Source organism: Stenella coeruleoalba (assembly GCF_951394435.1).
Source record: "Stenella coeruleoalba genome assembly, chromosome: 14".
In the NCBI taxonomy this organism is placed as follows: Eukaryota; Metazoa; Chordata; class Mammalia; order Artiodactyla; family Delphinidae; genus Stenella; species Stenella coeruleoalba.
In genome coordinates, this window is record NC_137160.1 from 78,617,239 (window position 1) to 78,644,735 (window position 27,497).

The 27,497-nt window shown below is 48.0% G+C and overlaps 2 protein-coding genes across 7 annotated transcripts in view; both read right to left on the minus strand.

Annotated features, from left to right (window-relative positions):
- Nucleotides 1–46: 46 nt before the first annotated feature.
- On the minus strand, nt 47–18,751 carry WSB2 (WD repeat and SOCS box containing 2). 3 transcript variants are annotated; one of them, XM_079943164.1, is made up of 9 exons: nt 18,659–18,751; nt 12,522–12,690; nt 7,065–7,309; nt 6,777–6,908; nt 3,728–3,828; nt 2,406–2,578; nt 1,592–1,702; nt 1,372–1,479; nt 47–759 (listed from the first exon to the last, which is right to left on the minus strand). In XM_079943164.1, exons 1-9 carry the CDS (start codon nt 18,669–18,671, stop codon nt 597–599), a joined length of 1,215 nt encoding a protein of 404 aa, XP_079799290.1. In that variant the 5' UTR covers nt 18,672–18,751; the 3' UTR covers nt 47–596. The 3 variants fall into 3 exon arrangements, with proteins under 3 accessions (XP_079799290.1, XP_079799289.1, XP_079799291.1); XM_079943163.1 differs by lacking the exon at nt 18,659–18,751 and having other exon boundaries at nt 12,522–12,724; XM_079943165.1 differs by lacking the exons at nt 6,777–6,908; nt 7,065–7,309; nt 12,522–12,690; nt 18,659–18,751 and adding an exon at nt 4,417–4,441.
- A 2,720-nt stretch (nt 18,752–21,471) lies between these two features.
- The window catches only part of VSIG10 (V-set and immunoglobulin domain containing 10), a 37,493-nt gene continuing 31,467 nt past the window's right edge, over nt 21,472–27,497 (minus strand). For 3 of the 4 annotated variants that reach the window (XM_079942076.1, XM_079942075.1, XM_079942074.1), the window contains 3 exons: nt 27,247–27,262; nt 25,522–25,733; nt 21,472–24,598 (listed from right to left, as the gene is read on the minus strand). In XM_079942076.1, coding sequence (XP_079798202.1) covers nt 24,543–24,598; nt 25,522–25,733; nt 27,247–27,262 — 284 coding nt within the window. In that variant the 3' untranslated portion in view covers nt 21,472–24,542. The remainder of the gene's footprint in view (nt 24,599–25,521; nt 25,734–27,246; nt 27,263–27,497) is intronic. The other variant, XR_013831214.1, reaches the window with a different exon arrangement.

Below are 27,497 nucleotides of genomic sequence, written 5' to 3' on the forward strand. Positions count from 1 at the left end.
GACACACAAATCTGGCCTCCAGCACATGCACGCCATTGTTTCTTAAAAAAAAAAAAAAAAAAGCCAAGTCTAGTGTCTGTATCAGGAGCATGGCCTCTGAGTCACCTGGACTTTAGTTAAGCTAAGTAATATCTCACCCTAGACGGCTCTGTGAAAACTGTCCCGTGGGTCAGAGGAAGGAAAGCCCTTGTCCACATCAAAGCGGCTCTGACCAGCAGGAGAGAACTTTCACCAACACCTCCTCTGCATCTGCATCGACGACGGACACTCCCATTCGAGGGAGTGGAAACTTCTTGGAATCAAAATGACCAGAGAGGGTCCAGCACTGCTGTCCATTAAGTGGACTGAAGGTTAAGGTCAGGCTCCGTCACTGCAGAAGTGGAATCCCTCTTCTACGACTGACCCTCACACCTCATGGGGAAGAGACCCCTGGCCCTGGCGAGGCCACTGGAATCTGGTTTTGCTACATTCTGTTCACAATCCCAAAGAGAGATTCTATTTCAATCCAAGACCAGATGTTTGGCCCACTGCTCCAGCTACTTGTCAGGAAGATTTATCCTGCTACAGAGGAAACAAGTAAGACTACGGAGACTGGCTTAAAAAGTTCTGTATGTGAGGAACTCTTTCATTTTCTTAGGGATTGGCAGCGCTAGCACTTGGTACGTTGTTAGGAAACTTCGCAGGGCTTTCCGGCATAAGTGCTTCAGTGATGACAGGACCCGAGGAGCCGTCCAGAACTGGACGTGGCCATCCCTTGTCCTGAAATGAGACGGAAACCAGTGCGTTACGGCAGACCTTGGAAATGTCTGTTTTCATTGGGACAGATATCAGCGTTTCTACTCTCACTTGCACTGGCAGGAGACTAGAGAGTGAAACGCAACCTGGACCTTGGAAATAGATATGAAGGCTGTGGTGCTGAGTAATTAAGGCTGCTGAGGGCAGCAGGAGAACTCAAGGCACCTCTGGTTCCAAAGTGCTGTCTCTGTCAGTACAGCCCTTTATAGATCATACTATGGGTTCAAATGTAACAGGGAAGAGTGCCACCTGTTGAATTACAGATGTTCCCTGTAAGGTGGTCTCTGCCCTAAATGGTTTCCTATATAAATGCTGCATCATCTTGCTTTCCGCTTCCTTGCAGACTTGGCCTGTTAATAGCATGAATTGTAGATCTTTCACGTTGACATTTAGGCTAAATATTAAGAGTAAATGATAAACTCTATTAGAAGAGAATATCAGAATTTTATGTAATCTCAGATTTCCTTAAAGCCTTCCTCACAGGCAAGAAAATTCTAGATGCTTTCTTTCCTTAAAAAGCTACATGGAATACTCAGCAGAAATCACTACCCATCTGTTCGGCTAACAGATACGTACCCCGTGGCAATAACTCCACCATGTGGAAAAAATGTGCAGCAGAGACCATTGGTCATAGGAGCAAACGCAATTGGAGTTTTCAGTTCCAGGGCCCAGATCCTGAGGAGCCTGGAGGAGAAAGGGACGTGTCAGCAGACCTGGGGCCAGACCCCAAGGGTGATGCTACAAGCCCTTTCCAACACTTGCTCTGAGGCCACAGAAAGAGGTTTCTCTTCGTTACCTGTCATCCGCTACCGTGGCGAGGTACAAGCCTTCGGGGGAGAAGCACACAGATCTCAGGGAGCTGATGTGGACATCGCTGTCATCCATGGGGGGGTTGAGCTGGGTGTGGCTGAGGAGGACACAGGACAGTAGGTGGGCCTGGAGTGATGGCTGCCCTCCGCCCTCCGCCTTTCATCCCCAGGCAGGAGGCCAAAGTGCCATGGCCACAAAAAGGTTCCAGAGATGTCTCGTACCCCATGTGGAAAACCTGGGGATTTGCAGACTGGAAAAGACAACTGGAAACAAGTGCATTTCATACAGCTCCAGTGTCTCGTGGAGGGGGCTGAAGGATTACTAATATTCCCTGTGCTAATTTCCTTACGCAAAGTAGGTCAGCCCTCGCTTTAATGCCACAGTACAAACTGAAAGTCTTTTTTAGGCTAAGATACATGATAATTATAGGACTACCTATTATTTGCTTCAGAAAACAACAGAGACAAAGGGGAAAAGTAGACCAAGTTGGTGAGAACATGAAAATTCACTTTGGAAATAACAGTTTCAATAAGAGGATCATTCTGAACCTGTTACTACAGTTATTAGTAAGTGGAAAGAAAGAGTCACTGTGAGGTTTCATAACGCTGAATCCAAAGCAGTACAGAGAGCCTCCTATAGCCGGAGACCTGAAGGCACTCGGGGCTAATTTGAGAACTGACAATGAAACACTGCTGCACACCAGTGCCTCAGAATAAGCACGAACACACTGTGTCCTGGACCAAGACAGGTTTCCCATCGAACACCCCACCGGGAAGCGGAAGCGGGGAGGCAGTCCTTACTGGAGTGACCGCAGCCGCTCGCCAGTGTAGGGGTCCCACATGATCACATTGGTATCGTAAGAAGCCGTGACGAGCAAGGCAGAGTCGGGGGAGAAGTCGCAAGAGACCACGCTGCTCTGGTGGCCCTCCAGCTTCCGGATTAATGTGTAGGACCGCATGCTCCACAGGAAGACCTGTGGGAAGAACAGGTGCCTGGTCAGGACGGAAACAGTGCTCAAGACGTGAACAGTGAGAAGAAGGCACAGCCTTGCCTCTCCAGGCCGCACAGCCAGGGGAAGCTAAGTGCTCCAGCCCCTTTTCTATGTTTCTTCTAGAACATGTCATACTGGCCTAAATAAAGTGACAGGTCTGAATTCTTGAGGCACAGAACCAACAGACATGCTCAAGGAGCTTACTTTAGGGGAGAATCAACCAACCGACCTCAGGAAGACAGCAGCCAGCACGGCTCAGGGGAAGCTTCTGGGTCCTGCTTCTGAGCGCTCTTAGCAAATAGGGCAATGCATGCTGAAGACCTAAGCCAAGGGCTACCTTGTCCTTTCACTTGAAACCAAAAATAGGGGTCAGAGGTGAATTCCTGGTCAGCCAACAGAGCCATCTGACACCCGCCTCTGGTTTACAGGACCACAGAAATCTGCCCCACGGCTGTAGGTCTGACCTAGCTCCTTACTTGAAACCTTTCTGAGAATCATTAAAAGAAGTATTTTCTTTTTTTCCTTTAAGAAAACTCACTTTCACATAGTTCCAAGCCTCAAATCAATGATTAACCACCTGAGCTGTACCAAATAGTGAACTCTTAACTTTCCCAAGTCGGTCACAGCCAACAACAGCTCAATGCAGATGTAAAAAACAATCGGTTCCCAAACTGTTCCTGGGTTTCTAGTACTCTTGTTACAATAGACAGGATTTCAGGACAAAGTTCAACGAGTTACTGTACATTTTATGATTTGAATGGAAATCCTAATTAGATGGATTCAAATTAGATGGTTCAAAGGAAATCTGGATACACATGTGGGTTGCAACTTTTAAAATCGTAGACTCCAACAGGGAAAGAAATTTAAAAAACATGGCTTTCCCATCTTGTGAAGGCAAACAGCCCTCCCATGACATGACGGGAGCGATCTGCTTCCAAACACCTCCTCTCCTTTGGTTTGTGTCAAAGTGCAAATCAGAAAAGGAGGGGCCTCAGCCTGGCAGCGTGCCTCCCGCTGGGGCTGATTTGCAGGCGGCTTTCAAGGACACTGGCTCACTTACCCTCTCACGCATGAGGCCGCTTCCCTGAACCGAAGCAACAGAGCAAAGGGCACCCCAAGTTTGAGACTCACCGACTTCTCCCCAGCTGCAGAACACAGCATGCTGCAGTCTGGCGAGATGGAGCAGCAGTAAACCCACTGCAGGTGGCCCGATAACACCTGAATCTGTTTACCTGTCAGAGAAATGGAGCACACGGTGAGCCGACTCCCAAAACCACAGAGCAGGAAGCCTGAAGAACCAGCAGTGGTGCCTCCCCCCAGCCCCACCCGCCATATCCAGCGGTTCTCTAGCAGCTGAGCCCACGGGCCCCTTTTTTAATGCAGAGAAAGAAATATGACAGGATTTGTCATTTAAATACCTGAAATCTATTAACATGACGTTATAATGCCCAAGGGAAATCATTACCTACTGTTTCACCAAAATCCACAAGGTCAGTGGGACAAAGGCTGTCCACAGATCAGGTTTGATACATTCCTTTGATAACAGAGAACATTCTTTTTAGGTCCCCCAACCACCTCAGTTACTCTGAAGCATCCTTCCAAATTTGAAAGTGTTTACCTTCAATTCTCTGTCATTTATGCTCTGTAATGGTTTCCCCCTGGCCACAAGGATCCCACTCTCACCCTCCTCCCACCCTCGCCAGGATGTCCGGATGAGCAGTGGTGCAGCATAATTAGGGCCACATGCTCTGGAGGCAGGTAAACTCAGCCTTGAATCCTGGCTCCACTGTTTACTCAGCGCATAACCCTAGGTCACTCACGTCATCTCTTCAGATCTCCATCTGGGAAAAAGCTAAATGCCCATCAACAGAGGAATGGATGAATAAAGGGTAGTATTCCACCTGTTAAGTCAGATGAAATTAAGGAACTAGATTTTCCATGGAGTACTGTCTAATAAAAAAGAAAAATGCAGAAAAAATGTGAAGAATATGATTCCATTTTTGTGAAACAATGACCCCCAAATCCATAAATGTAAAAGTGAGTGTCTGGGACTTCCCTGGTGGCACAGTGGTTAAGTGTCCCCCCATGCAGGGGACACGGCTTCGAGCCCTGGTCCGGGAAGATCCCACACGCCACGGAGCAACTAAGTCCGTGCGCCACAACTACCGAGCCTGCGCTCTAGAGCCTGTGAGCCACATCTACTGAGCCCATGTGCCAGCGCGCCTAGAGCCCATGCTCCGCAACAAGAGACGCCACTGCGATAAGAAGGCTGCGCACAGCAACGAAGAGTAGCGAGTAGGCCCCGCTCACCGCAACCAGAGAAAGCCCACGTGCAGCAATGAAGACCCAACACAGCCAGAAATAAACTAATAATTTAAAAAAAAGTGAGTGTCTGAATAGGATTATGCAAGTATAGAGAAAAATACGGAAGGCAATATGGAAGGGTCTTATTTAGCATCGGTGACAGGACTGCAGGGGGATTATTGAGGAATGCAAAGGAGGGGAGGATGAGAAAGTTTGGGGGGAGAAGCCCCCAAAAAGGGGGGAAGAATGTATATGGTCATACATATGCATTTAAGAATTCACGTGTATGTGTGGGTATACAGAAATAAATTTTATGAAAGTCAGTCATGGTTTCTTCAGCTCTCAAGTAAGAAGCGTACCTGCTCCCCCGGGGTAGGTGTGAGTGAATAAATCAAGGCAGGGTGGGAGGGCAGGGCCCCGTGCCTGGGACACTACTTGAGTCCCCTCCTCTCCTTGAAAAGCCCTAGTAACTGGCCTAGTCCATTCTGCCCACTCTCAGCCCCTTCAGCGAGTCCTCCCTCCCTGCCTCAGATGGTGGCAAGGTGCCTGCGACACTCATTAAAAAAGGCGCTGCGGGGCTTCCCTGGTGGCGCAGTGGTTGGGAGTCCGCCTGCCGATGCAGGGGACATGGGTTCGTGCCCCAGTCCGAGAAGATCCCACATGCCGCGGAGCAGCTGGGCCCGTGAGCCATGGCCGCTGAGCCTGCGCGTCCGGAGCCTGTGCTCCGCAACGGGAGAGGCCACAGCAGTGAGAGGCCCGCGTACCGCAAAAAAAAAAAAGGCACTGCGTCTGAGCACCCTCCCAGTCAGCAGGCCCACCTCAGACCACACAGCCACAAGCTCCACAGCAACGGGCAGACAGGACCCAGGGCGCGCCGTGTGACTCGATGCCTTCAGATGAGGACACCACAAGCACCTCCTTAGTTGCCTGACAAGTTATCAGGCTCGTTTCTGAGAGGGCAGGGACGGGGCCCCTCTCGTGGTGTGGAGAGCTGCACAGTCACCGCTCGGACTCTGCATCATCAGGGACGAGGGTGCTCTTCATGAACCGCCCACGTCCCCATTTCCTCCTTCCACCTCCCTCCACGCCTGCGAGGGAGAAATGGCCTGGCAACCAATTCCCCTTCCCTGTGTCACCCTCCCAGCTGAGGAGAAACACCAGAGATGTATGGAATTCTCCGTCGGGCTGCTCCGGGATACAGTCCTGCTTAGAGCAGAACTGCACTAGGGCTGACCGCCCCCCTCCCCACCCCAGCCTGAGAGGATTCTTGTAGACCTAGATTCCACGGTACAAAGAAACTTTACTTCTAACAGGAAGTACCCAACATGGATGACTTCTTCCAGATCAGTGGTTCTCAACCCGGGGAGGCTGTGGCCTTTATGCTGACACTGGGCTCTGTCTGGAGACATTTTTGGTTGTCACAACTAGAGAAGGTGCTACTGGCATCTCACGGGTTAAGAGGGCAAGGATGCTGCTCCACGCCAGAATGCACAGGAAGGTCCCTAACAAAGAATCATCCAGCCCAGCATGGCAAGAGTGCCACAGCTGAGAAAACCTATTCTACACCATGTATCATCGAGAGGGGTGAAAACTGGTTCTTGATGGCCAGAAAAATCTGACCTTTTTAATGTACAAAGCACAGATACACATCCAGTACCTGAAGAGATAGTCAATGTATTTTTGGCATGAAAATCTCCCAGGTGGTGAGGGGACTGGGTGGGTGACTAGGAAAAACATGTCTAAAAAGTCTCCTCAGGAGGCAATACCAGAAAAAAAGGTTGAGAAACACTGTTCTGGATAAAATGACACTGGTCAAGTAGAGAGAGGGGCAAATACAGTATTTTGGGGTTGCCAAGTCATTCCGTCACCTCCATACCATGTTTATTCAGGTCCCAGATGCGAAGAGTCTTATCTCGGGATGCAGAAACCAAAATCAAACTGCCACTGGGTGTGAAGCTCAGATCTCTCACGACGTCTTGGTGGCCAGACAGATTCAAAAGCAGGAGCCCTAGCGTGAGAGAGAGGGGCACTCGATCAGGGGGAGAGGCAGCTCTGGTCTACAGGTCACAGCCACACCCCTCAGCCAACTGGCGGCCCCTCTGGTCCCTGATCGGAATGTGCACGAGAGCCCCCTGGGGCCTGATCCCAGCCAGAAATGACCTACCTGTCTGTACCTCCCAAATCTTGATCTGCCCATCGTTGAGCCCTGTAGCAAGGATCAGGCAAGAGACATCTGGCACCTGGGGATGGTGGCGTGCCCAGAGCTTCCTGCTGGGTGGAGAAGGCCACGGGCTGAAGGCCAAGCCCCAGACAATCTGCCCACAGTCCAGCGTCTTCTCCTTTGGGCTGCCTCGCCCTTTTGTATCATTTTTGCTGCTTCGGCTTTTGGCTTCGAACCCTTTAGGGATGCTGGGAAAAGCAGAGAGTTCTTAATGAGTCTGAAATTGCCACCAAGTCAATCGACTTTTCATTCTGGGGTACCTAAGCCTTTGAAATCCTAGAAACAAATAGGCCTTCAGTGAATTCTAGTACGACCTTTCTTCTTGTTTTTTTTTTTTTAGAATTTGTGTAACAGAGACTTCACTGGCCGTGGCTCATCCCATCTGTGACAGTCCTGCAGTGGGGCGACCTGCCTTGTGGGAAAACTAGATCACAGATGCTCCAGGGAGCCACTTGCTTCTTCAGAAAGTTCTCCTGGGTTCTGGTGCGTGGAAGGAAAGATGCACTCCATGTTTCTCATGAGAAAGAAAGCATGCTGTAGGTTTGGAACTAGGACAGAACTTAGAGCCTGAATAACCATGTGCCACTCTTCTGCCTCATACCCCCCTTATCTCTAGCTTAGAAAGTCCCCAAGGAGCAGGAAAATAAACCCAATTTTCGGGCCAACAGTTTGCTTGGTACACGCCGATTTCCACCTTCACTCGCTTTGCTCCAATCAATGAATGAGGCTCTTTCATTTACTTCTCTGATGGCACATCCAGTCCAGGAACCAACCAGCAGGGCAATGAAGGGAAGAACTCACAGAGCTGTTCAGGGGCACGCTGACCTCAAAGTGGCCCAAGCCTTTCCTTTTACCTTCAACTTATGCTGAAACACAGGCCCAGACAAGCTAAATAAGACTCCGTCCCTAAGAAACAGGGCCCTGCCCACCACTCTGCCTCGCAGACAATGTCTCAAAGGCATGAGCAATTAAACAGTCCTGGGGTTCGGCCCGCAAACGCAGAACACTTATCTGCAGTACACTTTATCACTGTAAGTATTCAGTCCTGCTTTGCTACATGGCCACACTCCATGGTTTATCGAACTGGGGGAAAGAGTGATGATAAAGCTGGGACTCATTTCCATGAAAAATCCTATAGCCAACATACATGCAGCTGAACCTCTTTCTGTATTACATCTATTCCCGAAAAGTTAAGTAAGTCATATTTTTGCCAATCGCATCATCGAAATATATTAAAGAATTTTAAGCAAGCTCACCTACAGAACTAGAAGGGAGAGACTGCGACAAACGTGGGCTCCTTCGACTCTGAAAGTCTGTCATTCTAAAGCAGAGGCTGCGGGAGTGTGCCCGGGATGGCAGTCTGTTCTGTACGTGAAGCCGTCTCCCACCTCCACCAGGCTCGTCTGCCCACCTCTCGCCTAGGGACGTGTTCACGCTCGAGCAGCAGAGCTGACTTGTCTTGACAGAGACATACGGCCCCCAAAGCCAGAAATATTTACTATCTGGGCCTTTATAGAAAAAGTGTGCCGACCCCTGGTCTAAATGGCCAAACGTGGTCTGAAAATGTGTCGTTCTGACAGACCATCTGAAATGTGACACTGAATGTCTTTTCAATGAAGCCCACCCAATCCACATCCGGCCCCAGCCAGGCGGACACATACACTTCGAAGACCTGCCTAGCCCTGACTCGGGGGCCTTAGTTGGCCATCCAGGGGAGAAGCACAGAAAAGGCAAGCTATGGGGAGAGCTCTGTAGGCCAGCTCAGAACCTCCAAAGTTACCTTTTTTTTTTTTTATAAAATCCTGATTTCTGTATTTGAATTAAGGGATACATCTGTAGCTACTTTATTCCAAAGGAATTAAGGCACATTGGCATAGTAATTCATTTTACTATCATAAATTTAACATGTTAGGGGTAGAGATAACTTTCCTGGGGTCACAAAATTGGGGGCAGAACGGGAACTAGTAGTCAAGTCTTGGGTGTCCTAGCCTAGTGTTCAGCACATGCCCTGGACTTCAGAGTCTGCAATGAATTCAAGGGATGAGCTACACGGGAGGTGGCAGACACGACTGTGGGAGGGGGCCGCTCGGGGCCGGGGACAGTCATTAGGAGAATTTAACTTCACCAAAACTGAATTTTCAGAAAATTTTATTAAAAGTAGTAGTACATTTATCTAGTTATTATCAATTATTTGCTCAATATCAAAAGCGCTACATTATATGATTTTTTTAAATGTATAACAACCCTAACAAGAATATAAAGGCCCCAGATTTCCCCTCTTAAAGGATTTTTAAAATAACAATTATTTTAAATTATAAAATTAATAGTGAAACATGGGGAAATTTTGGAAATGAGAAAATTATAAAAATTACCCAGATCCTAATACCACTCTAACCACAGTAAACAGTGTATGATGAATTTTTAATTTATGTGTACATTCACATGTTATTCAAAAACAAATTTGGGATCATACTGCAAATACAGTTTCATAGCTTGCTTTTTTCAGTAAGCCTTGTACTGTAAGCATTTCCTCAAGTTATTATTCTTCAAAATGTGTGATTTTTCCCTAAAACAAGTAACTGCTCATTTAACATATTAAACAATATTTCCCTCATTATATTAAACAAAAGATACACATAAAGGGTTAATGCTCAAATTTACATTTTCCCTAATATTGGAAAGATATATTTATGTATAGTAATATATATATTTGAATACAAGAGTGATTTTCAAGGAAGTAACAGATTTCCCACTTTATGCTTTTTAAAAAATACTTTTTCAGACTATAAATCTATATCAGATTTAAGTCTGGATATGAAGTTGAGTCCCTTGTATTTAGACTGGGGGAACCAATAAATAATGATCTTGGCATTACCATTAAACTGAGTATAGAAGGAACTGAAAATTGTGATTAAAAAAAACAAAAACAAAAAACACACACAACAATCTTTGATGGCTACAGAAATATACAGCAATGCCAAAATTTCCTTAAGCGTTCTCTCATCACCAGATTTTAAGCTATTTCTGATTTTTAACTACCATATGATTAATTTCATGTTGAAAATCAGTGTATGTAAATGGATGACCTCCCATTTGCAGCAACATGGATGGACCTAGAGATTGTCATACTAGGTGAAGTAAGTCAGACAGTGAAAGACAAATATCATGTGATATCACTTATATGTGGACTATAAAAAAATGGTACAAATGAACTTATCTACAAAACAGAAATAGAGTCACAGATGTAGAACACAATCTTATGGTTACCGGGGGCAAGTGGCGGGAGGAATAAATTGGGAGATTGAGATCGACATATACACACTACTATATATAAAATAGATAACTAATAAGGACCTACTGTATAGCACAGGGAACTCTACTCAATATTCTGTAATGACCTATGTGGGAAAAGAATCTAAAAGAGAGTGGATATATGTATATGTATAATTGATTCATTTTGCTGTACAGCAGAAAATAACAACATTGTAAATCAACTGTACTCCAATAAAAGTTTTTAAATAAATAAATAAATAGATGACCCCATTTCTGAGATTCCTAATCGCAGGAAGAGCAGTTTTAAGGTCCTCGAAATGGCCTTCCTTCCAGCAAGTGCACAAATTTATACTCCTCAACCCCAGCAGCGTGCAGAGTACCCATCTCAGCAAATTTTCATCAGCGTTACCTATTATCAAGGCAACAAGTTTCAGGATGAACTTATAAAAAACTTAAATCTAACGTGCTACTTGTAAGAAATGCTTAAAGCAAAACAAATGAGACCCTCATGGGCAGGGGCCATGTTTGATTTATTTCAGGATTCTCAGCCCCTGGCTCTGGGTCAGGCAAGGAAGACTACAACAACTGTTGGCTGAGTAAATAAATACAGACATAGAGTTGCCCTGTGACAAATGAAAAAAATACTGATGCTGGGCCATCTGACTGGGAGCTCACAGCATTCAGATACTGGGACTTGTCCAGCCCAGAGACAGAAAAGCTAGTTAATATCAGGAACTGAACTTGGTTGATAATAAAAAAGGCAACTAGCCAATTTTAAAATGGACCAAGGATCTGAATAGACATTTCTCCAAAGAAGACATGCAAAGGGCCAATAATCACATGAAAAGGTGGGCAAGGAAATGCAAATCAAAACCACAATGAGATGCCACTTTGCTCCCACTAGGATGGTTATACTATAATCAAAAAGACAGTCGAGGGCTTCCCTGGTGGCACAGTGGTTGAGAGTCTGCCTGCTGATGCAGGGGACACGGGTTCGTGCCCCAGTCCGGGAAGATCCCACATGCCGTGGGGCGGCTAGGCCCGTGAGCCATGGCCGCTGAGCCTGCGCGTCCAGAGCCTGTGCTCTGCAGTGGGAGAGGCCACAACAGTGAGAGGCCCGCGCCCACAAAAAAAAAAAAAAAAAAAAGACAGTCGATAACAAGTGTTGGTCAGGATGTGGAAAATCTGGAAATCTCCAACATTGCTGGTGGGATTGTAAAATGCTGGAACCACTTTGAAAAACAGTCTGACAGTTCCTCAACCAGTTAAACATATACAAAAACATATATCCACACAAAAACTTCACATAAGTGTTCACAGAAGCATTATCTAATAGCCAAAAAGTGAAAACAACCTGAATGTTCACCAGTGGATAAACTTATAAACAAAATGTGGTGTCTCCATAAGATGGAGCATTATTTGGCAGTAAAGGGGAATGAAGTCATGAAGCATGCTACAACACGGGTAACCATGAAAACAGTACCCTAAGTGAAAGAAGCCAGTCAACTGACTACATAGTGTATGATTCGATTTGTACGAAATGTCTAGAATAGGCAAATCTATAAAGACAGAAAGTAGATGAGAGGCTGCTCAGGGCTGGAGAGCAGAGGGGGATTAGAGGGTTTCTTTTTGGGCGACAAAAATGTTGTAAGATTGATCATGGCGATGGATGCACAACTCTGTGAATATTCTCAAGTCACTTAGCTGTATACTTTATTTATTTTTTTTGTGAAAGACAAGTTTATTTGCCTCCAAAGGACTCAGGTAATTTAGAGAAATTTAAAATACAGCTAGTTGGTAAGGGGGAGTCATCCCTCATCAGCAGCTGCCGGATAATCAAGCCTAACTACCCAGCTGGGCCTCTGGCTGCACACTTTAAATGGGCAAACTGTACGGCGTGTAAATTATATCTCAGGAAAGCTGTTAAAAAAAAGAAACTCAGGGCTAACATAATCTCGATGGAGTTCATTTTCACAGGTACAGAATTTGGGACCCTGGAAACCTCACTGATCCAATTGCTGAACTGTTTTGGCCACCTTCCCTCTCCTGCTCTCGGGCAGGGAGCCATCTGGGAGAGCGCTCAGTTCCCCAGGACTCCCTCACTCCCTTGGGTGTGAAAGAACTTACAACTGCTCTTCCAGCGGCCAGGGGATCAGCTTGACAATGCAGTGTCCTTGAGACCAGGCGAACCAGGAACCGTCCGGAGAGAAGGCAACGCTCCACGTTTCACAGCTTGACTTCCAATCAAACTGATGGGGGCGCCCGGGCTTGAGTTCGGCCAGCAGCAGTGGCTCCTCTGGGGCAGGAGACAGCATGCTTCAAACAGGCACCCTCACCTCGAGGGTTAAGGGCAGAACCAGGCCCCTGACCACCTTGCTGACTCAGAAACTGGAAAGCCACCAAGATCTCCCCATGGCAAAAAGTGACAGTCCGGATTCTGGGAGGGAGTTGTCATTTAAATGACCTGGGGCACTAACAGTAGCCACAGGCCGAATTCCAGTGGGGTTACTCAGTGCTGGCACTCCTGACTTCTGGTTAACCGTGACTCAGAGTAACCTTTGTAAGAGTGAATCCAGTGAAGGGAGGCCTCGTTTTCCTATGAAAGCCCGAAGAGGAAGAAAGGAGACAGGCCAGGCAAGGATCAGACGATGCTGATCAGGAAGCCTTCAGATGCACTTAAGGTCTCTCCAAAAGAACCTGCTACTGGGAAACAGGTGAAAGAAGGAATATCTGAAACTCACAGGCTCCCTCTCACTCCCCGTCATCCTCCCCATCATCCTCTCCATCATCAAGGCTAAAATGTTCAGCACTGGCCCTGCTTCCTGTCACTCAGACTTCTTGATCTGGCCTCCCACTTCCATCTCCTCTCTGTTCTGGCCTAAACCTTCATCCCATCTTGCTCCGATCTTTTACAAGACTCTCCTGATGCATTTTCTCCTGCCCCCAGGGACCCTGCTGAAGCTGAAACGCACATCACATCTTGACAGTTCTTTCAAATACATTCCAAAGCTCCCACCTGCCTACCAGATAAAGGCAGCTGAGACCCAGCCTCCCAGCCCACCCCACCGGCCCCAGCCTTCCCTTTCCGGTCGTCTCCCTGCACGCCACACGCTGGCCACACACACCTCCCTGTCGTGCCCCAAGTAGCTCATCTGAGTTCACACCTAGACTCATTTTCTGCTTATGAGAATCCCACTGAGATTAGCAACCCAGAAGCATACCCAGATCTCACACTATCAAAGCGGAAGGAAGTCCCACTCTCCTTATTTCTTTCTCTCCTGTAGTGACAAGTTTCCCTCTGCCCCGACGCCACCCCCAGCTGGGAATTTACGCAGCCGCCTTCAAACACCAAGCCGATTCAATCCTTGTTTCTTTTTTTTTGGGGGGGGGGCGGAGGGGGGAGGCTAGCACAGCATCCTGTGAAGGGCGGGGGCTGGACTGGTGCTTCTTCATCGACCTGAAGGGCAGTCCCCAGTTCAAGTCTCCCCTACAGCGGAAGATTCTCAATGGCTGACAAAGCTTGTAAGTTCAAGGCCTTCAGAACTGATTTTTTGATCGCTACAATTGTGTTACATAGGAATATAAAAACTGGCTTCCATCCTGAATGAGGTCACTGTCTGATGTGTATGTTCCACTTTAGCAGTTTTGAGACTTTGACCTTTTTATAGCTGTTACCAGATAGATACTAATTTAAACAGCCCCTATTTCGTATATTTTAGGACACATCTTTATAAGTCTTCTCAGTTTGACCTTGTTAAAATCAGGATGTGTCAAGCGATGACTTTTCATAGTTAAATAGGCAGTATTTTTTTCAGTGACACATATTGGCAATACAATCCATGATATCCTGGATTCAATGAAACAGACAGTAAACATGCATATATGTAAATAATATTTATACGTATATATATATATTTTTCTGACATGCATTATAGGAAAATACATGGGTATATCTTGTTTCATGAAATAAATGTATTGCTGAAAATTCTGTCTTTAAATAGAATTTTAATAAATCATATTAAGCCTTTATGGCTTTGTTATTTAAAGAAAATTTAAGGAAGTTTCCTTTGTAAAGAGAATATTAATTCCCTGAGGTTCTATGCTTAAATCTAGGTTTTAATATATCAGATCTGTCTAAATTGGCATTTGTATACGCCCAGGTAATTCCTCCTAGAAATCTGTGTTTGCACAGGCGATCCTTTCACTTACACAATTACTTGTGTATCTGAGCACAGTCCTCTGGATGTGAATATCTGCATGGTAAGAACTTACTTTATACTGTAAATCCAAAACAAGACTCAGTGTTACGCAGCAACCCCGTGGCGTTTATTCCCATTATTTCTAGATATCTTCTTAAGGTAAAAGAGCCCTATTCTGTTAATGCCTCCTCATGGGGTCCAGTGGTTCTCAGCCAGGGGCACTTTTGCCCCCCAGGGACATGTGGCAATGTCTGGACACATTTTGGTTGTCGTAACCAGAGGGGGTGCTACTGGCATCTAATGGGTGGAGGCCAGGGATGCTGCTCAACATCCTACAGGGCAGCCTCTACAACGAAGAATTATTTTGCTCAAAATGTCAGTGGTGCTGAGGTTGAGAAGCCAGATGGAGTCAAATATTAAATGACATTGACTGATCTGGAGGTACATTTTCATCACCTGACTTCATTCCACCCTGGTAATATTCACACTTGGTTCGCTTCCTCCACAATACGCACGTTATCCATCCTTTCGACACCATGGAGGCTCCACACAATATGAAAAGGGGTCACCCCTGACTTCTCTCTTTTCTTTACCTCCCAAACCAAATCCATTAACTAGTTCTACTGCATCTGCTTCCAAAAGACTTGCCAAACCTAACTTTCCTCCATCTCCCGGCTGCTATTCTAACCTATGCAACATCGTCTCATCAACATTGGCTCATATATGCAACATCATCTCTCACTAAGCAGACTCCTAGCTCCCTCTGCTAGGAGACTGCTCTCCTGGCTCCCCCTCTGGCCCCCAACACCCATTCTCCTCACCTTTCAGAGTGATCAGTTTCGATCACTCTTAGAATAAAATCCTCACCCTGCCCTAGAAGTCCTGCACACTGGCCTTCTCTCACTCCTCGACTATGCTCAATTAGTTCCGACCTCAGGGCCTTTGCACCAGCTATTCTCTGGAATAGCTGACTATTCCAGACTGGAATGCCTGCATGCCTGGCACCTTCTCTTCATCCAGGTCTTGGCTCAAATGACAACTCCTTAAAGAGCCCTGCTCTGATCCCAAGTCAATGTCCTTCATAACTCCTCACTTTATTTTCTTTACATCACAATCACCATTATGATTATTATCCGTCTCCCTCCAGTTAGGACATCAATGCCACCGACAGAGCAGGGACCTTGTATGTTTATCCCCAGTGCCTAGCAGAGTTCCTGGCAGAGAGCAGGCACTCAGTAAATATTTGTGGAATAAATATACATGGTATCTCTCTATAATATAAATGAAATGAAGCCCCTTAGACTATTATGATGCCTTTGCCAAACATTTTACATGAAATGCTTCTTAAACATAAGCCATACCCAGATTTCACACTCTATTTCTGTGATTTGGGGATTTAATCTCTTGCTATTTCAGGCTCAAGAATCCAAGAACTAAAATAAGAAAAAAACCGAAGGAACTACGGAGATTCTGAAGAGGAGGCTGGGCCCAAACTAAACTTGGCTGCTGGAAAAGAAAGCCATAATTAGTGCAGAACTTTAAAAAAAAAAAAAAAAAACCAGAGGCAAGATGATCCAGCTTCATCTGGGATTGTACCTGCCCTGGCCCTTCTTGCTGAAAAGGCCTATGGATCTGAGTTTTCTAATTAAACACTGGGATGTGTTTGGATAATCAGGCAGAGTGGAAAGACATTTACCATGGGCCTCTTCTGTGAAAGGAGATTTGCCTGAACACAGAGAGAGAGAAGCTATGAATGACTCTAGCCGGCAGGAAGCTTGTTGATTTGTCCTGCCTTGAGATCTCTACATGAGATGTTCCATCCGTTCAGAAAACTCTGCCTGGCTGGCCCCAGATCCTCGCCCAGCTGCTCTGCCTACCCTTCAGGCCTCAGTGCTGGTGTCACCTTCTCAGAGACCTTCCTGGCCTCACTATCCAAAGTGGCCCAATCACTTTCTTTTCACTCCACTGAATTTTCTTTATAACTATCACTCGCACAACTTCTCTTGATTGCTTGCTTCTCTTTATGTAACTGTTGTTTCTCTCTTCCCCACCCTCATTCCGAACTGTTCACTGCTATTGGGCTGTGCTGTCCAATACAGTAACTGCTAGCCACACGTGGCTACTGACCTTCTGAAACGTGGCAAGTCCCAATTACGATGGGCCATTAGGTACATGGTACATACTTTACTTCAAAGACAGTACAAAAGCAAAAATCTAAAAATTTTCAATAATTATTCATGATTACGTTATAATGATAATATTTTAGATATGCGGGATTGACAAAGATATAATTTTAAAATTACTTTCACCTGTTTCACTTTTTTTTTTTTTAACGCAACTACTAGAACATTTCAAATTGCATATCTGGCTCGCGTTATATTTCTATTGGCCGGTGCTGGCCTAGAGAGTGCCTGGCCCATAGTAGACACTCAATAAATATTTGAATGAATAAATACGTTCTAACCACTACTCTGAAGATATCTACTGCTGTCCATTACAATTAGTCCCATTACAATGGTCTTTATTCAGTTTCAAAAGAATAAAACTCTGGCCTTTTTTTTTTTACCGGTAGCTTGGCAGCTCTCAACAGCTCAGCCCACACCCCAAAACACAGTCGTCAATCATTAGGAAAAACCCAGAACTGGAAACAGATTCCTGCTAAAAAGGGAGGCTAGCTCCAGATCGCTTCCAGATATAAACTAAAAGGAGTCAATGGAATAGACAGCGGAAGCTATAAAAAGATTCACATAAGATTTCAGACAAACAGTAGGGGCCATTTAACAACAGTTCTATGGGTAACAAACTCGCCGAAGAGAAAGCCCTTATCTAGATGGGAAGGCAGAGAGAGCTACCTCTACACCTGGTACTGAATGCCTTACTCCAGCAAACAAAGAAATGTCATTTCCCAAATTAAAAAGTTACACCACCCCAGGGAAAACCCTGATTTCAACCCACCCACCCACAATCCCTGCTCCATCAAAGAAGCCAGGGAAACACAAAAACATCCACGATCAGAATCCTCCTGACCAGAATGAAGCTTGAACTTCACTGGAAGAATACAAAGAGGTTCTGGAACAAATCCTGAGCCTAGGCCTTGACCCCCCCTTCTGAGAAATTTCCCCTCAGGAAACCGCCTTTAAGCATGGGAGTATATTCAAGAGTTGGGACTCCCAGAATAAATCACAAGCCCACCCCAAACTTCTATTAGTGGGGTTTAGGGGCAAAGTGGTTGGAAAGAAGAAGCCTGAAGGACGCGTCTTGAGGTTTGGCCTTTGCATAACAAGCACACCATTCCCACTGAGGCTGCATGGTCATTTGGGCTGACCCTCCAAGTGCTTCCAATATTCTCCGACTTCCACACCGTTTTCTGATGACAGCTGTTAACAAGGAGAGAGGCAAGTACCTCACTCATCGGTGTATCCTAAACTTGTCCCCTCATCCATGTCACCAGGGATCGGCAGCTCGGCTCTACAAATCAGTCTCTATTGGGAGAGGCTTGGAATATGTTTTTTCAATAGGGATTCCAGACCCCATTTTCACGCACAGACAAGTTTGGGAAGCTCCCAACCACCCGCTGAGGCAAATACTATTATTAACCCATTGTGCAACTACAAAACAGACTTGGGTTAAGCGGTTCGTCCACGATCACACAGCCTGTAAGGAGCACAGCGGACTCCCACCCAGACCTCGAGTGCAGCACCTGGGCACCCACCCTCTCGGGTATCACCCGCCCCCGCCCGAGGGCCTGGCGCCCGTCGTGTCCCACCCGGGCGGAGGCGTCGGGCCCCGGGCGCCCCTGACTGTCCCGGGGATGGGGATCCCCGCCGCGCAGAGGCCCGTCCTCCCCGGGTCCAGTCGGCGGCGGGAGACGGGGTGGCGGCCGCTGACAGCGAAAGCGAAACAAAGCTGGTCGCCCGGGGCGCACCCTGCCGCCGGCCGACGCGGACGGCCCAGGTCCGGCGCCCCCGCCGTCCCCATCCCCCGCCCCGGCCGAGGCCGCGCCCCACCCCCCCGGGAACGGGCCCGGCCCCGCCGGCGGGGAACGCGCGCCACGGCCCCACTCACCTCCGGCCTCCATGGAGGACGCGCGCGGCCCCGCGGCTGGCGGCGGGCGCCTCAGCCCCCCGGGCCGCCGGCCCTCATGCCGCCCCCGCGCCGCCCGCCCCCGCCCCGGCCCCGGCCCCGGCCCCGCCGCCGCCGCCGCCGCCGCCGCCGCGCCCGCCGCCGCCGCCCGGAGAGGCCATCAGCTGCTTCCCGTCACATGGCGGCGGGCGCGGGCGGGGACGCGCGGGGGGCGGGGCCGGGGCGGGCTGGAGAGAACCCGGGAGCCGGGCTGCGGGACGGCGGGGGGCGGGCAGGTGGACGCCGGGCGGGAAAGGGTCGGCCCTGGGGGTGCGGGTGGGGGTGGGGGGGAACGGGGCCGAAGGGAAAGAGGGGGCGGGGCAGGTGGACGCGGGCAGGAGAAAAACCTGGGGTTTGGGGGAGCGGGGCCCGGGGAAAGTGGGGGGGCAGGTGAAAACCCGGCGGTGGGAAGCGGAGCTCAGAGGAGAACGGGGGGTTATGAGGACAGACTATAACCTGGGGCGGGGGGTGCTGAGGGAAAAACCGGGGTGGGAGGCAGGCAGGTGAACGCGGGGAGGGGGTCGGGGAGCGGGGCCGAGGGGAAACGGGGGCCGGAGGGGGAAATGGGGGTGGGAGAACCAGGGGACAGATGGAGCGCCTCTGGTAGACCTGGGAGGAGCGGGGCTTAGGGGGAAAGGCGGGAATGGGGAGGATGGGAGGAACGGAGTGGGGGGCCAGGCGATGATCGGGGATGGAGGGAGGAGGTGTGGGTTTAAAACGGGGTGAGGTGAAGCTGAGGGGAAAACGAGGAAGGGGGTACGGAAAGGCACCGGGGAGCTGAGGAGAAAACGGGGGGAGATGGGACAGGGGGAAAATCGGGGGTGGGGGCGGACCAGGGCGGAAGGGGGACCTGAAGACGCCGGCGGTCAGGAGAATGGGGGAGACGAAAAGCGAAGACTGAGGAGAGAACTGGGGGGATGGGGTCCCGGAACCCCGGCGGGAGAGAAGAAATGAGGCAGAGGAGTAAAATTGGCAACCTGAGGCGGCGGGGAGCTCACAGGTTAAATGGGAGCCGCGGTAGAGGAATGAAGGGGCTGAGTAGGAGTAAAAGTGTAGGATGAGAGGAAGGCGTCAGCCGCCGTGCTTAAAAAATGGGAACCAGGGCTTCCCTGGTGGCGCAGTGGTTGAGAGTCCGCCTGCCGATGCAGGGGACACGGGTTCGTGCCCCGGTCCGGGAAGATCCCACATGCCGCGGAGCGGCTGGGCCCGTGAGCCACGGCCGCTGAGCCTGCGCGTCCGGACCCTGTGCTCCACAACGGGAGAGGCCACAACAATGAGAGGCCCGCATACCGCAAAAAAAAAAAAAAAAAAAAAAAATGGGAACCAGAAAAAAAAAGCCCACCGGAAAATGGAGGGTGAAAACATGAAGGTGCAGCGATTAAAAGGGGCGGAGAGCAAGGGGCAGCCAGCCAGAGAAAAAGAGGGTCAAAAGTGGTGGGAGGGTCCAGAAATGGACAAGCTGGGTGAACGTGGGTGCTACCGGGGAAGCCTGAGGGACAGCACGGAACAGAAGTGAAAACAGGCGAAGGTAAAATGAGGGGCTGGGAAAACAGAGACTTGGATTAAACACACACGGGACATGAAAATGGAGGGACTGGGTTAAAAAGAACATGGGGGACTTCCCTGGTGGCACAGTGGTTAAGAATATGCCTGCCAGTGCAGGGAACATGGGTTTGAGCCCTGGTCCGGGAAGATCCCACATGCCGCGGAGCAGCTAAGCCTGTGCGCCACAACTACTGAGCCCGCGTGCTGCAACTACCGAAGCCCACGCACCTAGAGCCCATGCTCTGCAACAAGAGAAGCCACTGCAATGAGAAGCCGGTGCGCAGCAACGAAGACCAAACGCAGCCTAAATAAATAAATTTATTTTAAATAAACAAACGTGAAACTGAGGTGAAGGTAGGAATCATGGGTTTGGTTAAAAAGGAAGGAAGTTGAAAATGGGACAGCTTTGATTAGAGCTTAGGAAGCTTGGAATGAAGTAAAGAAACGGGAGAGATGAATGACCCAAGAGAAAGGCCTAGAACAGGAACAGGGAGTGGAGTTGGGCCACCTCAAGTGGGAGGTGAGGTGACACATTCTGGTGACTACAATTAGCTGAACCCTGTGAGAAACTCCAAAACCACCAACTGCTACAAGGACCCGACAGCTGATATAAATTGTCTTTTCAGACAGCCCATCAGTCTACTGCTCCATGACAACTCCTACCCTAGCCCTTTAATATTAGAAAGCATGCAATCTGACCAAAGAATTCCCTGGTGGTCCAGGGGTTAGGACCTCGCGCTTTCACTGCCAAGGGCACGGGTTCAATCCCTGGTCAGGGAACTAATATCCTGCAAGCCGCAGGGCATGGCAAACAGAACAAAAAACAATCTGACCAGGGACTTCCCTGGCGGCGCAGTGGTTAAGAATCTGCCTGCCAGTGCAGGGGACATGGGTTTGAGCCCTGGTCCAGAAAGATCCCACATGCCGTGGAGCAACTAAGCCCATGAACCACAACTACTGAAGCCCGCACACCTAGAGCCCGTGCTCTGCAACAAAAAGAAGCCACGGCAGTGAGAAGCCCGCGCACTGCAACAAAGAGTAGCCCCTGCTCACCACAACTAGAGGAAGCCCACGCACAGCAACGAAGACCCAACGCCACCAAAAATAAATAAAACAATCTGACCAAAAAGAGGCGTGTGTTTGAGGGTATGTAGCAAGAAAACAATGGAGAACAAATTTCTTGAGTTTAGGAGAGATGAGAGGGTGGGTAGGATCTACAAGTCGTGGAAAAGAATAACACGGCAAGGAAGACAATATTGTTACCAATATTGGGAAAGCTAATTAAAAAAACAAAAATTGGGGGCAGCAAATCCACTTCCCCAAATCTTTCAGTTTATTAATCAGGTCTAAATGAAGATGACTAAAGCATTTATTTAAAAATAACTTTATTCCATTATCTTAAAAAAATCCATATTATAACCTCAGAATGAATTTCTCCCAACCTCGCCTCCACACCAATTATTAAAATGTAAATAATGCAGAGAGATCTGTTTCGTTCTTTTTGCAGCAGTTCCTGGCCAGGACCATGGTGAGAAATGCCGGTTGGCACATGTTGCATCATAATAAACTTTACCCAGCAAGGATGATTTTCCAGGTCTCAGTGCCTGGGTTAGGGAAATTTTCCATCATGGGCTTTCCTGCTGCAGTAATAGGGTTGGTGTGTGCTTGTGAGAATGGGAGCTGCTATCAAAGCCACAGGATTATGACAGCCCCTTTCCCAATGTCCACCAGGTTTTGAGGAAAAGGAATGTCAGTTGCGATGGCCTGGAAGTATTTATCTTCCTGGTTCTGGTAAGTATATCTCTTCATCTCCAGTTCACAATACATTCAGATAAGATTTTATTTCCAAGCACAATGTAACAAGTTGGACTTTGCCACAGAAAGTCTGTAACCTGCTGTCAACGTACTGGTGGAGTTGGGGATGGGTCATCTTAAAGAAAAGAAAAAAAGCCCTAATTCTTTAAAATCCTTAAAGCTTGAAGACCCCCCCCAGTACCTCAGCTCTTAACTGACCCAGCAATGTTATCTGTGCACACAGGGCTCAGATATAAGTGACAACAATCACAGCTCAGCTGGACAAGGGTTAATAATGTTTGGCACCAAGACCCTGAAGCTCCCATTTACTAGTGGAAAAATCCTGCCTCGAAGATTTCCCTATCATTAGGTGTGCACGCAGGAGAAGAGGAAGTCGCAGGAAGCATCTCAGTGATCTTGCAAATCATTCTCTGCATTCCCAGCTAGGATTTTTTTTTTCCCCCTAATAGTTTCTTTGCTTTTTCCCTTTTTAAGTATGGTCGCCTCTGCAGGGTGGACTGTCGGATCCAGAGACCAGCTCAGTGTGCAGTGAGTTTAAACACAACCTGTCAAGTATCCGTTCTGAAATGACACTAACTTAGACTGGTTAGAGTGGTTAAGAATGTGAGGTTCCGGGCTTCCCTGGTGGCGCAGTGGTTGAGAGTCTGCCTGCTGATGCAGGGGACACGGGTTCGTGCCCCGGTCCGGGAAGATCCCACATGCCGCGGAGCGGCTGGGCCTGTGAGCCATGGCCTCTGAGCCTGCGCGTCCAGAGCCTGTGCTCCGCAGCGGGAGAGGCCACAACAGTGAGAGGCCCCGGTAACGCAAAAAAAAAAAAAAAAAAAAAAAAAAGAATGTGAGGTTCCACGCAGCGAAAGACCCAGCCCAACAAGAGAACTGCAGGTCACAGCTATCCCTGACGGGTAGACATTGGAGCCAGCCTCTGACCTCCCCAGTGTTCTGAGCTGGGGACAGGGTTCACTTCTAGTGACTCCCTCAGTTTAGTTCCTTCATCCAAGAAAGTGGACCTGCTCCAACCACACCTGCAAGGTAACCCTGCAGGCAACACACTTCTCATCTTAGGAGTCCCAAGTCCTGTTATTGGAGAGGGAAGTTCTCCTTTAAGTCGTGCCCATCAGAGCAGGATATGCAACATTGAAGAGTGCAAATTCAAGTCAGATTTTCAAGTTTAGCACACATATTTTACACCCTTAGAAGGTCCCTGACATTTAAGAGATTAGGATGAAATTAGAAAGAAAAAAAAATCTCTAAACTGTACAGGGAACAGCAGCAGCTTAAACTCATCATATGTTATTTTCATTCAAAACTTAGCATTATTGAGCAGCGTATCTTCCTTAAGAAGTAGGAAGGAAACAAGCTTTCCCATTCCCATTTCCAAGATCAAGAAACCGAGGCCAGACGAACTGATCTACTCTGTTACAAAACATTTCTCCTTGCCTTTTTCAAAGCCACAGGAGAAAGGAAGGATGGGAAAGTCTGAAAGCTAATAGTGCATCACCTAAGAGGCTTTTCTAAACACGAAGCTCTGGAAAATGCGAGATTCTAATGAAAGGCACTTCCTCTTATCAGCCCCTACCTCTTTTGAAAAGAATTCTATCTCCAGGGAGGCAAAAATCCCCAGGAGAGCTCTGATGATGCCCTGGTCTGGAATATTCTACAGAGAATGGAAGGCCCAGGCAGCAGTTTGTAACTGAACAGTTGACATTTTTCTTCTTCCGCTAAGGAAGGCAAAGGAGAAGATAACTAACATCTACGGAGCACCTCCGAGGCACGCTCACACCCTGAAGTACCTTGGTCCCCACCATAGCCCTGTAAGATAGGTGTGATTTCACCCATTTCACAGATGAAGAAATTGAGGCTCAGGACCTGCCCAAGCCCATGAAACAGGTAAGGAGCAGAGTCCAGATTCAAGACCAGGTGTTTCCGACTCAAAACCTGAACCAAAGTGCCTCCCTCGGATTAGGATCAGTAGCTGACCCCCCTCACCTTTTCCAGAGAGCTGACGTGTGCCTGGTTCCTCAGCTCACCTGGGCAGTGAAAAAGGAAGTGTCCTATCACCCCACAGTATTCCCTTGTGTGCTGGGGCGAGCTGGTTACAGACTTTAACAGTGACAAAGGGCACCGAGGCCAAGTGCCTCCCCCATCTCATCATCAGTCAACCTGGAGAAAGCCAGGGGCACAGCGACAGGGGCACCTCAGATACCAAATGCAGCTTTCCCCCCAACACTGCCCGTTCCAAAGCTTTTCAGCATTGTTGAGAAAACTTACAGTAAATCAAACCAATTTAGAAAAAAGAAGAAAAAGGGAAGGAAAGATGTGTGTGTGTTTTCCATTTTTTTGCTGAGAGCCACAAACCGTTTTCAGCCCTCAGGCAGGGACGCAAGTCAACTGAAGCACAATATAAAACTCATCTTCGACTTAGCTTTCCAAGCTTTTGAGACAGGATAACAAAGGACAGTTGTCTTCCTCAAACTGGCCTGTATTCTTCTTGAATGATGTCACTCTGCTGCTCACTGCTGTCATCTGTACAGGAGGGAAAAGTAGACCCAACTCTGAGTAATCTCAATAGGGGCGACTCTGTTTCTGTATTAGTTTTCTTTTCTTTTTTTCTTTTTTTTTTTCTTTCTTCTTTTGGCCACTCCATGTGGCATGTGGGATCTTAGTTCCCTGACCAGGGATTGAACCCATGCCCCCCTGCAGTGGTAGCGCAGAGCCCTAACCACTGGACTGCCAGGGAATTCCTCCCCCCTGCAATCAGTTTTCAATCACCTCTATTTCTAGACCTTTACTGATGACTTGGTGGAGGAGCAGGTGGGGCAGGGTGTGTATCCTCGCTTTTACCTGTTCTTTCCACTCAAAATCCTCTGACATGCTTGACACTGCCCACCCTTCACACTCTTGGTTTCTGCCATTCCCCTCGCCTGGACCACCCCTCCTTTCTGCTTATTCAAACTTAGCTGTCCTGAAAGACGTGCCTCATAGTCCACATCTTCCATGAAACATCTCCCAACCAGTGCACCCCTCAGGGCTCTCATCTTTCTCCTGAGGTTCTGTGATTTGTAAACGTACCATTCATCAGGCAAGGAATCAGATTCCTTCTTGCCAAAGCTGCTCTACTGCTCTCGCAGAGGGTTGGTTAAACCTTCCTTCTGTTTTCATTTCCCCCTCGTGTTTTAGTCTGTTCACCCTAACTGGTCTCGTAAAGCCCTTTACCATCCGTCTTTCTTTTCTAGTGCCTGACAGTACCAATCTGTGCCTTTCCCAGAGCAGGCCCTTGATAAATATTTGTCCATTTAATTAGCGTGTAGGTAGTTGATAGGAGATTCTCAGATTCTAGATTAAACTTTAACTGTCTTTCCCAACCTTTAAAAGACAGACCCTTGGAGATTTCTTCCGGGGAAGCCCCCCACAACTTCGCAGAGAGCTTCTAAGGACAAAGAGCTTACCCTGCAGAGCCTGGAGTCCATTGGCCATCCGGTCCACATTCCCATTCACCAGTGCGGTCACTCTGTGGATGTGGCCGTACTTGGTTACTTCTTTTGGAGACTCGTCCCTCTCACTTGCTTCCTCCTCTTCCTCTTCTGCAGCATCTTCCTCCTCCTCCACCTCTTCCTCTTCTGAATCCACCAAAACCATGACATCACCCATGTCTTGCCTCCTAATTTCCAGAAGGGGAGAAATAATCAAGAAGATACCCTGTTTTCTCCAACTTCAGCCCTCGCTGAATAGGAAACACTTGGTTCTTTGCAGCCCCTTTGGTAACATGGAAAATTCTTCACGTATTCAACTTGGTTGAGTCGTGAGATGACAGTGCGACTGTAACCTCGCAGAGAGATGCTGCCGAAGATTTGTCTAGATAATTGTATCTTGTGCTGGGTGAGTTTTAGCGCTCCACCTCTCCCCACCCTGCTGCTTCTCAGGCAGATGACCTCATTGTCCCAAGCACCCACCATTTCAGCTCCCCTCACAGCACGTACACAGACGCTCTGTTCCTTTCCTGAAATGCCCTTATTTCTCCTGCACTTACTGAAATTTCTCCACCTTGTCATTATTCAAGGCCCAAGTAAAATCCTCTGCCTCCCCCTGAAGCCTTGAACTATGACTGAATTTGGCGTCCACGGCCAGCGGTTTGGCACTGAATTGTTCTCTAGTTTGTTGCTAGTTCTGCCTGCCCAGCCAGACTGTACATTTCACGGGCCAGTCACAGTCCTAAGAGCATCGCATTCTCATTTAATCCTTACAGCCCGCCTCTGAGAAACAGATGAGGAGACAAAGGCTCAGAGAGGGTCAGGGATTTTCCAGGAGCCACGGGCTTGAAGGGCAGAGCTGCCATGTGAACCCAGGTCCATTCATTCCAAAGCCTTTTCCCGTTATGCCAAGCTGCTCCCTTCTGTGAAAAATAAGCCTGGGGAATGACAGATTCATTCCAGAATGACCCTCAAAAACAGGGCTGTAAAGATAACACTTTCCGTTGAAAGATCGTCCCAGAACAATAAAATCCCCTCATTAGGAACGATGGTCCCAGAACAATAATACCCCATAGTTATAAATGGATAAGAGGAGCAAAGAGAAGAGTTCTTTGCTCCCACCCAGAATCTCCTTAGGAGGCTAATACATAAGTTCCATTTAGTTGCTTTGCCCCTCCTGAGGTTTCCTTTGGGGAGGGGCTTCTGGGCATGCTCAGACTAGTCTTCCAAAACATGCTGTGAGACTATGACTTCTTCTTCCTTTTAGAAAAGGAAAACTAAATAAAACAAATGCATGAATGACTGGGCTCAACATGTACATGCTGTCTTTATGCCTCAGTGACAGTCCAGCAATGTGCCTGGCCCTGAGGTCTGGCGTTGTACAAAGAGCACAGACTTTGGAATCGGGTCAGGCCCAGGTCTGACTGCAGGCACGGCAGCTCACTCCCTGGATGAGCTTGCAGAAGCGGCTTTTTGCTTCCCTGAGCCTCCCTCGACTTGTCTGGGACACGGAGACAAGAGCAGCACCCTGAAGAATTTATGACGGGGTTGTAATAATGCGTGAGGAAGCACCAGCCCCGTGTCTGGCCTGTGGTAGGTCCCCAGTGGCGGTGGTCATTATTGTTCTTATGAAACGTTATAAACAAAACCTCAGTGAAGACATCATGGAAATAGATTTTTGATTTGAGTCTAGGGAACACTCACCTGAAAGTGCTTCCTACTGAAAGGAGAAAGGAAAAAACATTAATATCCAATAATATCCACTTCGGCCTCACAGAAATTTCTAATCAATCTAACATTTACAAAAGAATGGACAATGAGAAAACTGACCCAACACGAGAGATGACAGGGTATTCAGGCATGGTTCTTAGGTGCTTCATTATTGCACATCTGCACCCAATTTGGAAACCTCTCGAATGGAGCTTCAGGTGGGAGCATAACAGGGGCCACCTTCC

What these genes read in the sequence shown, in the direction of transcription:
- WSB2 (XM_079943163.1), bottom strand. Translation starts at nt 12,709, where the DNA reads ATGCTGTCTCCTGCCCCAGAGGAGCCACTGCTGCTGGCCGAACTCAAG. An exon ending in GATTTGGGAGGTACAGACAG is followed by an intron (nt 6,909 to 7,064) that starts GTAGGTCATTTC and finishes CTCTCACGCTAG; the next exon opens with GGCTCCTGCTTTTGAATCTG. An exon ending in GAGCGGCTGCGGTCACTCCA is followed by an intron (nt 1,703 to 2,405) that starts GTAAGGACTGCC and finishes TGTCCTCCTCAG; the next exon opens with CCACACCCAGCTCAACCCCC.